General features: G+C 29.5%; 1 protein-coding gene across 3 annotated transcripts; it reads right to left on the bottom strand.

The window, feature by feature from the left end:
* Positions 1 to 602: 602 nt before the first annotated feature.
* Positions 603 to 4,076, bottom strand: LOC114370797 (nuclear transcription factor Y subunit B-4-like). Of its 3 annotated transcripts, none has more exons than XM_028328185.1 (2): positions 3,434 to 4,076; positions 603 to 820 (listed from the first exon to the last, which is right to left on the bottom strand). In XM_028328185.1, exon 1 carries the CDS (start codon positions 3,944 to 3,946, stop codon positions 3,521 to 3,523), a length of 426 nt encoding a protein of 141 aa, XP_028183986.1. In that variant the 5' UTR covers positions 3,947 to 4,076; the 3' UTR covers positions 603 to 820; positions 3,434 to 3,520. The 3 variants fall into 3 exon arrangements, with proteins under 3 accessions (XP_028183986.1, XP_028183987.1, XP_028183985.1); XM_028328186.1 differs by lacking the exon at positions 603 to 820 and adding an exon at positions 1,145 to 1,420; XM_028328184.1 differs by lacking the exon at positions 603 to 820 and adding an exon at positions 1,408 to 1,512.
* Between the last annotated feature and the right edge of the window lie 8,945 nt (positions 4,077 to 13,021).

The following is a 13,021-nucleotide window of genomic DNA, read 5'->3' as shown; positions in this document are numbered from 1 at the left end:
GAGTCAAGTTTGAAAATTTGCTTGATAAGATTTTCTTCATCTATATCTTTCTGCACTTATATTCAACTTCTTTTGGAAATTGTTGTCTTTCTTAATTTTCTCTTTTAATCTTATTGAACCAAAAGATTCTGTGAGTAACATAATTATTACTTTTGTTGTTAACTTTGATTGGTTTCAACTTTCACGAGTTAGAGTGTGAGTTGAATCTAATGCAAATCTACATTCACACTAAGGCTACAACATAGTTGTTTTAGCATTTTGGAATATATATCTAAACACACTCTAAGTTTTCTATGCTTGTCAAGTTAATTTACTTATTTCAAGGCTTCAAACATAATGGGCAGATAGGTCGATGTCAAGACGCCAACTGAAAGATGATTTCAGGGCATTCATGATCATATGATTCAAAATAATCATATTAAAGAACAATATATTGGGGGTAATTAACATCCCTTCGCTAAATGCTCTTTACATAATTATAATTAAAAAAAAAAAAAAAGCAAAGCTTAAGATATATATAAAAGTTAATATTTTGTATAGTTCTCACCAGTTCGACCAAAACTTGCTATTTAAAGTTTTGAACAGCAGCTTATTAACTGAACTAATTCCTGTGCTGAAAACTATAATCATAAAATTTAACTAATTACTTAGTACTGAGCTTCAGTTAAAAATAAACTTGATGACAATGATCACATTAGTTTTCTCTGAAGTCTGAAGTCTGAAGTCTTGTATTTCCAAAACAAAAGGACGAAAAAAACCTAATTATATGCAAGACATCATTAATGAGTTTCAGTTTCTCGTGGGTTCCTAGGTAGTTAGCCTGTTCACGAATTAAACAAAGAATTAATTAATTAATTAATTTTCATAGCTAAATTCCATCAGCAGAAACATGAACAGTATATCATAATTAACGTGAAAAGAGACTCGTCAAGAATTCATTTTCTCATAGGTGGGAGATCAATGGAAGAAAAGGGACATTCAGACTCATCCTTGAAATACCATATTGGGGAGGATGAATATATATTGACAGCTCGAATATATATATTAGAGAAGCCTTCAGCTTGAAATTTTGGTGTAAAACTAATTAATATGTGCTGATGATGTAACTTATTGGTAACCATAAGGATTCATAACTCAAATTGATATATTTAATTAATGTCATGTTACAGCCTTTAACAACACATCTAATTTTCAGAGCTCCAGCATGGAACAGTGCTGCCAAGGCCACAGGCATTCACTAAATTCCATGGAATATTAATATTGATTTTGATATATTGACAATGTGCTTCACGGAAATTAAATCGCTATATATTAATTTGAATATATATAATACACGCAGTACTCTACTAAAAGCTTTGTGGTGTTGAGGTTCTGCAACTGATATGGACTACAACCCCCTGATCCTGAAAAAAAGGCACATCTGACGCGGTTTGCCATATTGGTTGATAAATTGTCAGTCCCCACTCCCTCAAAAGGAATGCTATGCAGCAAGCAAGGTTATGAATCTCGATGCTGCAATTTCGTGGTCGGAGCCACGGGAACACTGTTCATTTCAAAGTCTTCAACTATATGCAAAATCATCCCGAGACTCATAACCCGTTACAAATTTTAATGTGTACAGTTATTCTATCAAGAAATCAAACCATATCCTAGTGTTGGAGTACTGGTGGTATACATATAGGTAGTCTTAGTGATGATGATTTACTGTTTTCAAAGTCAAATGGTCAACTACATCATTGCATTGGTTATAGATAGTCCAAAAAGTTTTGCGGTTTCTGATCCTTCATAATATATATATTTTATAAACAAAATCAATACAAGATGGACCTTCAAAAATATTATTTCTAAACTTATGTAAATTATTTGATTTTTAGATTTTTATTCTTCGGTATAAAATGCCAAATGTAAAAAATCAATATCATGGTTTCCCTTTATTTCCCCCTCTAATGGATGGGAAACATATATATTTCTAAGTTAATGGTGAAGTTTATTATGTGTGTGTCAGAAGAGATGGTGAGAGAGACAGTATAATCCATTAAGGTAATATAGTTGAGAAGTGGTCCCAAGGGCTTGTGTGAAAATCTCAGGCCATCGCTGAAACCCTAATTCTGACAGAAGTTAAAATTGAGAAGGAATTTACTGTCAACTTAATTTAATGGGACAATATGTCCTAATAGTTCATTTGAAATATAGTAGAATGCAGGCATGCCTGGGATGTGATTCGACTTTCACGGTTAATTATGCACATGTAAAGCAACGAGATAGTGGTCCCCGATTCTAGGGTTAGAAATTCAAAACCTAGTACATTTATGTCCCAGTTTATTTTATATATATAGCCTTTTTCACTGTGTTACTGGCTAAAAATTTACTTGCATTTGGGTAACAATTAAACTTATGGCTGTGGTTAAACCCTCATTGTGGCAAGACTATATTAATTTCATGATGTATAACATCAGTTAATTATAAGGAGTCAACATATATCTATTTGAACTGGTCAACTTCTTTCATTCCCTTCATAGTAGATGTCCAATGGAGATTTTGGTAAGGACTAAGGAGTAAGGACAATTTAATTAAGAACTGCTCAAAGCCTTAAACTAAACTACTAATATATGTTCTGTATAAACAATTGATGAATGTTCTAAATAAATTAACGTCACTAGTACTGCATAGGTTGTAATTCTGGAGCAAATGATATGGATTAATGAAGGGATCACGGATTAATTCATTAATAAATTAACCAGATAGGGAAGTTTTGCAGTGCCAAAATATACAAGAAATTAATGATAAAAAAGATGAGAAGAATTTCATTTATGAATTGACTTGGTCCTTTCAATCCAATTCAAAACTTTTCAAGATTTGAACTATATATGTGTTAGCTGTCAGTTACTACTGTTACTAGTTTCCATTATTGGTTAATTTGTTGAATTCAGTTTCTATGTCTTCTGTATATAAGATCTCTTGTGAAGAACATCCATTTCTAAATGCATGAAAATGTTAAGTGGTAACTAACAGCTAGCTAAGCTGGATCTAGCTAGAAACTAAATTCATCAACCCTATATCTTACTAAAATTTCCCCTTTAGTCTTGAACACGATAATCATGTTTTGGTAAGGATCACAAGAAATCTGCTGTTCCATAATCTTCAAAATAATCTCAAGGAAAAAAATAATTAGCCCAAGCTTTCATTTCAAAGTAAATACCTTCTGCTAATTAAACCAGCCTAGCCCAGTTTTATTTTCTATATATGCTCAGATGAATCAGACCATTTTAATTTATTAATGATTATCGCAGAAAATTAAGAGCTACTACTCTTAAAACCCTTATAATATACAACATTGCAGAAGCTCAATACAGTAGTGATATACTATTTAAAGCAGATATATAGAAGGGGAAGTCCCCTTATTTGACCAGATCATGTATAGTTGCAAAATTACCTCATCACAACATGCATCCAACAAAATTAGAAGTGTTCGTTCTTCTTGTCATCACCTTGTTCAATCTTCATTACAGAAACTACGTACTCATCCAGATTGATTAGGAGGAGAAGGAGGAGGGTTTTCAACCTTGTCACGAGTAACCCTAGACAGAAGTAGTGGTGGTGGTGGAGCACGGTTGATATGAGGGTTTTCATACTTTTTGTCGTGATTGATTTTCTCCCTTTCAGCTTGCCTGTATTTATGCAAGTACCTTCCTATGGCCTCAGCATAGTTGTCAAACCCTAATGAACTTAGAGCCCAACAGATGTCATCCCCATTAACGGTCTTGCGATTCTCCTTGTGACACTTGTCAGATGCCTCGCCAGTCACAAAACTTATGAACTCTGTCACACACTCTTGCATTACTTGTTTACCTTCTTTGGAGATCTTTGCACTAGGGGGAAGGATTTGCTTCATGATTCGACTCACATTTGCAATCGGCAATGCTCTATCTTGCTCATCCTGATCCATTATTTCCTAAAATCAGGATCGACAACACACCTCAGATTTTGATCTATGAACAAATACTTATATGTTTTAAATAGATTATCTGTTTATTTTACACATGTATGCGTGTGTGTAAGTGAAGGCAATATTTTGTGAAACACGATACGAATGTCACATGTGAAAATGCTGGTATGTTTATTGTAACGCATCATATTAATGGATTTAATTAGGTTTTTTCATATAAATCATGACAATAAATTATGTTAAGAGAAAAAAAAATTATCCTAATATTAATAAAAGATGAATAAAGTTTACATAAGTAATGATGAGTTTTTTGATTTGACAATAATATTTGTTGTTTTTATTTAGGTTATGTTTAGTAAAAGTAGACAAAAATAAGTTGAAACTTGAAAGATTAATTAAATACTAAAAAGTTAATTGATTGTGAAAAATTGTTAAACTAACTTATTGAATTTCTAGTATTTTAATTGAGACTAGAACTCATAGGAAAGAAAATAGATTAAGTGATTAATAAAATTATTGGTTAAATTAACTTATAAATGTAAAATTATAAAATTAGACATTCTAATATGAAATTTTTATATGAATTTATTTTATGGATAATTATATATTTTGAAAATTATAATTTTAAGTTTTTTAATTAATTTTAAACTCTTGTAATTTTTTACATGATGATGGATTATTTTAATTGTATTTCTAATTTAATTTTTCATGCTGTGCATTGATCTTATATTTTATCTTATATAAAATATTCCAACCAAATTTTAAATAAAATAAAAGAAATAATAAAACTCTACCTTATGTTAGAACAATAAAATCTTACTTTATCTTAAAAGGATAAAAAGTAAATTAATTTACGATGAAACGCTAGAATTTAAAACATTAATTAAAATATATTTTTAGAAAACATTACAATCTATTAAAATAATTTTGTTTACAAAAGAATTTGTTTAATTTTAAGACGTTAGAAATATGAGAAAAAGTATAATTTATTTATTTCAATGAAATCCATTAATGCATGAATTAATCAAATCGCGTATATATGTGATTGTGACTGCAGTTTTCCTGGGGAATTCCGCTTAAAAATATGGAAGTCGGCCAATATTTACTTTCTATTTTGGGTGGGAATAAAGCTGAGTGACAGACCTTCAACCATATCTTCTACACCTGAGCCAAGAACTATACTATTGAAAAATTTCTGTTGTAGAATCAAAGGTTTATTAGTTAAGGTACAATTGCTCCCCCACTGACCTTTTATTTTATATCCATACAAAACACACACACTCTAATGCCCTTAATTTAATTATTGGAGAATAATATAATTTTATTATTCGTACAGCTCACATAAGTGGAGCACATTTGTGCATTTTCATGTTCTGGGACAGATCCGACCTAAATGTACCTAAAAAGAAGTCTTTATATATACCATAATGTTTTAGCATAGCTCTCACTTTAGGTTAAATTATGTTTTTGACAACCTTTTGTGGCAATAGCATTTCTTCTTTTATAAATTCGAATTCGTTATCAAATTCTAGAACTCTTTAACTTTCGTATTGGATATTAACAAAACCTAATGGATGCTTAATTAGATTCTCAACATTATGATACAGATATGAAAAGTTTCGATTGCATCTCGTCATTTTAATAGGAAATTAAGAATACAATATGTCAATATGATATACTTTTGTTAAACATTTTTAGATTTAATTATGTTCTTATATACGTTTTTATTGCAGTGGTTAGTGATCTTAATTTTTTTATTTATGAAAATTAATTAAAGTGGGCTTGTCTAATGGTTTTTAATAAATTATGAAACAATACAAATTCTAAAAATATAAAATGAATATTAAAGTATTTCATTGACTAGTTAAAATAAGTGGTGTGGTTTAAAATTAAGATAGAGAATTAAAGTGTTTAACTCAGTTAGTTAAACAAAATATATAAGTATTATGTTTAATTCTAATCGATAAAAAAATTAAGGTAGAGAATACCATAAAATAGAACGAACAAATTTTAATTATGTAAGAATTTGGTAAAGTTCTTAAAAGTAAAATATATTTATAAACGGAGTTTAATCTAATGTCACACTACTGGAATCAAGAAATGTTGAACCTCTACATAAAGCAAATTCCTGACTTCAATATTTTTAGAAGTATTAAAATTAAATCAAATGCTAACCAGTAGTACACCAGTGTAAGCGTTATGCTGTAGGCTTTCCATTTAAGTGACCTGTTTATCCTGAACTGAAGTATCTCTTAACATTAGATTTATTAAGTATATATAACTTGTGGCAAAGAATTTAGGCAAGCAGATGCGTAATATTTTTACATGAATATAAGCTCGATCGAGTGGCAATAGTATAACATCTATATATGAGTGCTGTTTGCATTTATCTATAATTTGTTTAATTTGTAAACAAAATCAATTTTAGCATAGTGATTTTTTATTTTTTTTATAAGCAAAAAAATATATTGAGACAGAATACAAGGGATACTCTAACCCTTTTGCAAAGTTAAAAAATTAACGCTTTGAGGATATAGAAGAATACGAGAGAAGGTATCAATACACCAATCTGAAAACAAAAACATAGCTCCCTCCTTTAACCCTCAATCATTGCTATTAAGATCCAACTTTAATAAGTCCAAAATAGATGTCAAATCATACTTTTCTGTTTTGTCCATTTTTATTTTCTTTTGATTAATTTTAAATAATAAAAATGAACTAGACAAAATTGGTAAAAAAAATTGAGAGACTAAATATTAACATCTAAAAAAATTGAGACTAAAATTTAATTAATCATATATATATATATATATATATATATATATATATATATATATATATATATATATCATTCTTCGAAAACCATAAGGACCAAACAACCACATGCCAAATTAAAAAAAAAAAAAAGAGAATTCCCTCTGTTATTTTGTTCTAGCTGACGGCTGATAAAATGAATCAAATTCTCTGTACCTATGAAGAGGGCAAGACAAAGGAGAAACCCTTCACCCTCATTTTAGTATAGTGCGTGATTATGCTCCTCAAAGGATTTAACTAACACAAATTACGTTGAAAAATAGAAATTATTACTCTATGACAGTTTAAATCCAATAAGGTACTTTCTTTCATGAATAAAGCTGTATAGATTCTTCATTCTCGTAACTGTTAGCATATAAGTGTTATGTGACTTGTAAACAAAATTCAAGTAGTTGTTATAAGGTCTTTATTTTATATTATTAGTTTTTGATGGAGAAATAAATAATAAAATAATAATTATATTTTGAGTTTTAAGAGAGGATTTCTTGTCTTGTCTTATAAAATTTGTATTACATTGATTTATACACCTTAAATTAAGACTAAAAGATATTTTTATTCTTTTTCTTTGTTTTGTGAGTGTAATGAGATTCTTAAGTTCTTTTGCTTGTAATAACAATGGTTGAAAATGGGATATGCTTTTTCTTTATACTCTTTAATTAATTTTATGTTTAAAAGTTTATTTTATTCTTACTTTGTATTAAGGACCAATGATAAAATAATAAATATATTTTGATATTCATGATAAGAGGTCTAAAATTGGTATTATAGTCTTCTTTTGCCTTGTTATTCAACAATATTATTTATATATTTTAAATAAAGTATATATATATATATATATATATATATTATTCTTTTTTTATTCATGTTACATATGTCGTGATTCTATCTTAGTTTAGCATATATGAAGAGATATTTATTTTATAATGGACCTAATCGCGAGATAATTATTATATTATAATAATGATCATATGTCTTATACCAAATCAATTATGTGGATATAATATCCTATTGGTCTTATACGTACGTGGATTGGTTGTTTTATATTGCTCTCTAATTCATTCTTTTTTAATTAATTCAATTGTCACCATTTCTATTTATTCCAGTAACATTATTATATTAATCTTAATTGAAGTTTTATTAGGAATGTGACGTTAAATGTTTTAAATGGAATTTAAATTAATTGATTTAATTGATATTCTATTTTAATTATTTTCTATAATTATTATTGATTATTGTGTTTGCTATTCCATGCGAAAACAAGAAATTAGTATAATTTGATAAAACTATCATTTACTACTATAAAGGATTTTGTCTCCGATTCATTTATGTAATTAGATAGAAATTGGAAAAAACAACTTTAATTTATGTTATACATTGCTACTTGGATTGGTTTAAAAATAAAACTTAGCCTACACGTCTTTATGTTTACGACACTTATGGCTTTTATAGTTTAATTCGGACACTATATATTTTGAATTATTGTACACTTAAAAGTTATGAATTACATATTTAGGAGTGGTCATAGCATCCTAAGCAATGTGATAAAGAAATTGTTATTTGGTCCCATAGGAAAATAATAGTTAATAAAGATCAAATATCATAATATTTGTATACCCATAGGCATGATTTATTATGATGTTTGCATATAAGATTTGTAAATTCTATGCATGTGTTTGCACCTTTGTCCATAGGAAGGTGTGAATTTATTAGTTTATTTTTTATTTGTAGCATTAATGTATGTATTTCTTATATATAAGTTATTCCTAGAAATTTGTTAGAGTTAGGAATCCCAATGTTGATTGATAATAATTTTGTTGATTGGAAGGATCAAATTCTTTTGACCTTGGACTGCATGGAATTGGACTTGGCACTATGAGTGGATGAACCATTCATTCCTACAGTAGAAAGTGCTCAAGTAGATAAGGAAAACTATGAGTGATGGGAGCAATCAAATCGCTTGATTTTGATGCTCATAAAGTCTTACATAAACAAAAACATAAAGGGATGTATTCTTGAAAGTGATAAGGTTAAGACTTATATAAATGCTATTGAAGAGTAGTTTGTTAGCTCCGATAAGTCCATGGCCAACACCCCAATGAAAAAGCTTTCAAGCATGAAGTATGATAATATCAAGGGTGTGTGTGAGCACATTATGAAAATGAGGAATACTGCTCTAAACTAAAGTCCCTTGAAATCGAGATTTTTGAATCATTTCTTGTCCATTTCATTCTCAACTCACTTCCTCTTGAATATGGTCCTTTTAAAATTTCTTACAATGCACACAAGGATAAATGGTCTATTAATGAATTATTGACCATGTGTGTTCAAGAGGAAGAGAGATTAAAGCATGAGGCACCTAAAAGTACCCATATGGTGACTCATAATAAAGGAAATGGAAGAAGAGGCAATGGTGTTCCTGGAGTCCGCAAGACTGTCCAAATGAAGCGAAATGGACAAAGATGAATTGCTTTTTCTGTAAGAAGGTGAGACATATGAATAAGGATTATCTCAAATACAAGAAATGGCTCAAAAAGAAATTGAATCAAATTTTAATGAAGCTCCTAGAAATACTTGGTGGATTGATTCAGGATCTACAATTCACATTGCTAATAATGTGTAGGGCTTTCTAAACCTGTGGAATCCAATGGGAAGTGAACAAAGCATTTGTGCGGGAAATCGGATGAGTTCACATGTTGAGGTTGTTGGAACTTTTAAACTTGTTTTTAATTTTGGTTTCTGTTTGTTATCAGAAAACAATTTTATGTTCCATCTTTTTCTAGAAACTTGATTTCTGTTTCTAGGCTTACGCGATCTGGTTTGTCTTTTCATTTTCGCGATGTTTCTTTTGAATTGATTAAAGATAATAAAGTTGTTGGTTGTGTTTTTTTAGTTCAAAAATTATTTAAGTTTTCATTAAATCCTATTTTTGAAACAATTCTCATAGCCTTACATACCAACATTGGAACTAAGCCAAGTATTATGGATGAAAATTCGTCTGTGCTTTAGCATAAGCGTTTAGGTCACATTTCTCTTGAAAGAATTAAGAGATTAGTAAAGGAAAAAATTCTTAGAAATATTGGCTTTGCTGATTTTAGTACTTGTATAGAATGCATAAAGGAAAAGCATACTAACAATACTAGTAAAGGTGCCAAAAGAAGTAACGAGCTTTTTGAAATTATTCATACAGATATCTATGGACCATTTCCCACACCTTGTTTAAATGGTCAAAAAATATTTTATTTCATTTATCGACAACCACTCAAGATTTATGTATCTCTATCTTCTATACTAAAAATATGAAGCACTTGATGCTTTTAGAGTTTTCAAAGCCGAAGTAGAGAAACAAAAGGAAAAGAAAATAACGATCGCAAGATCTGATAAAGGTGGGAAATATCATGGTAGGTACATAGAAAAAGGGCAACAAGCTGGTCCATTTGCAAAGTTTCTTCAAGAGGAGGGTATTGTTTCCTAATATACTATGGCAGGTACATCACAACAAAATGGTGTTGCCGAAATAAGAAACAGTGCGCTTATAGAAATGGTTAGAAGCATGATTAACAACATAAAGGTATTACCTGTGTCCTTATGGGAGTGAAGCTTTGAAAACAACTATACATATATTGAATAGGGTACCATCTAAGGTTGTACCAAAAACACCATTTGAAATTTGGTATGGATGGAAACCTAGTTTAAGGCATTTACGCAAATGGGGTTGCCTAGTTGAAGTTAGGATTTATAATCTAAACATTGGAAAATTGGACTCAAGAACCACTAGTGGATATTTTATTGGATATCCAAATAACTCCAAAGGCTATAGGCTTTATTGTCCTTCTTATACTCCAAAAATAGTTGAAGCTAGCTAGAAATGCAAAGTTTCTTGAAGATCATGAAGTTAGCGGGAGTGGAAATACTCAACATGTGGAATTTGAAGAATTAACGGAATTACCTATGAAAGAAATAGTTTATTGATATTCAAAATAATCAACATAATATTATTGAACATCAACCAACTAATCAAGAACCACTTGTTGAGGATATGCCACATAAGGAACTCATTAGCATAGAACTTATTGATAGAGAAGCAATAGGAATAAAGAGAGTATTGATTAATGTTGAAAGATATAAAGCTAGACTTGTAGCCAAAAGATTTACTCAAAAAGAGAGTATTGATTATCATGAAACCTTTTCTCCTATCTCTAAGAAGGATTTATTTAGGATAATTATGACCTTGGTAATTCATTTTGAACTAGAACTACAACAAATGGATATGAAAACAACATTCTTAACTGAGGATTTTCAAAAAAAAATGTACATGGCTTAACCTATGGGATTTGAAAGTGAAAAAGGTAGTCACTTAGTTTGCAAGCTTAGAAGATCTATATATGCACTAAAACAAGCATCCCACCAATGGTATATAAAGTTTCATAGTGTGGTCTCCAAATAAGGATTTGTGAAAAATGTTGTAGACCAATGCATATACCTTAAAGTTAATGGGAGTAAGTTTATTTTTTTAGTTCCATCTGTAAATGACATTTTACTTGCAAGCAGCGACTTGGGTCTTTTGCAAGACACTAAATTTTTCCTCTCACAGAACTTTGATATGAAGGATATGGGTGAAGCTTCCTATGTCATTGGCATAGAAATTCATAGAGATAGATCTCTAAGGACATTGAGATTATCCTAAAAGGCCTACATAGAAAAAGTTTTGAAAAAAATTAATATGCAGAATTGTTCATCCATTGTTGCACCTATAGTTAAAGGGGAAAATTTAGTCTCAATCTAATGTCCCCAAACAATATTGGAACAAGAAGAGATAAAAATAATTTCTTATGCTTCAGCAGTAGAAAGTTTCATGTATGCTCAAGTAAGCACTAGGTCTGATATTGCCTTTGCAATAGGAATGCTGGGAAAATATCAAAAGGATCCAAGCATGGAAGATTGGAAAGGAAACAAAGAGGGTTATGAGATACCTTCAAGGAACCAAGGATTATAAGTTGACATACAAGCATTTTGATGATTCAAAAATAACAGGATACACAAATTCAGATTTTGTTGGATGCATGGACTCTAGAATGTCCACTTCAAGCTATATCTTCTTTTTAGCTAACGGTGTTAGTTCTTGGAGTAGAAAAGACAAACAATTGTTACATCATCCACTATGGAAGCAAAATTTATTTGTTGCTACAAAGAAATTTGTTTTTGGTCTTAAAGTTGTAAACTCTATTGAAAGACCATTGAAAATATTGTGATAATTCAGTTGCAGTATTCTTTTCAAAGAATAATAAGAGTGGAAACCAAAGTAAGCATATAGACATTAAGTTTCTAATTGTTAAAGAAGACCTCAAGAAAGAATTAATCTCTATAGATGACATAGACACAAAATTCATGATTGTTGATCCATTAACAAAAGGATTGTTAGCTAAAGTGTTTCAGAATCATGTAATTGATATAGGTCTTACTAGTTAATAATAATATTTGTCTTCTTTTATATGGCATGGTGTGCATTAAGCTATTCATGAAAGGATTCAGATTGAATCAATAAAGTTAGGATCCTATATTTCACTAAGAAAAGGTTACATATTGTAATTCATGAAAGGAAATATTTAATCTAAAATATAACCGTCATGATTCATGTAAAATTAATTTTTAGTGACAATATTAAATTTAAGTTAAGTTATGATCATATTTGTTTATCAAAATAAAGATTATATTATATACGTCAAGTGGGAGAATGTTAGCATATAACTATTATGTAGCTCATAAATAGAATTGAAGTAGTTATTACAAGATTTTTATCTTGTATTATTGACTTTAGATAGAGGAGTCAAATAATAAAATAACAATTATATTTATTTATATATATATATATATATATATATATATATATATATATATATATATATATATATATATATATATATATATAAACAAATAAAGAAAATTGAGTACAAGAAGTACTACTCGACCCAATAAGTATTTGTATATGATAATGTATCCATTCCCCGTGATGTATAATAGTTGTAATGTTCTTTGTAATAGAACCAACGGATAGGCAAAATAAATAAAAAATCCCAAAACGAAAAAATGATCGTGGTTTGCTGTACAGTAGTTGTTTCTATCAGTTGTTGTTTTACTTAATTTGATAATCATTAATTCAGGCACGCACATTACCCGAAACTGCACGTTCCAACCCACTTAATAAATACTACATTAAACTGAATTGCCATTTTGTGCACGAGAAACTTCGATTTGGACTGTAGC

Source organism: Glycine soja, chromosome 10 (genome assembly GCF_004193775.1).
Source record: "Glycine soja cultivar W05 chromosome 10, ASM419377v2, whole genome shotgun sequence".
In the NCBI taxonomy this organism is placed as follows: domain Eukaryota; kingdom Viridiplantae; phylum Streptophyta; class Magnoliopsida; order Fabales; family Fabaceae; genus Glycine; species Glycine soja.
The sequence above is the reverse complement of the archived record's forward strand: the minus strand, read 5'-3'. Positions and strand labels throughout refer to the sequence as shown.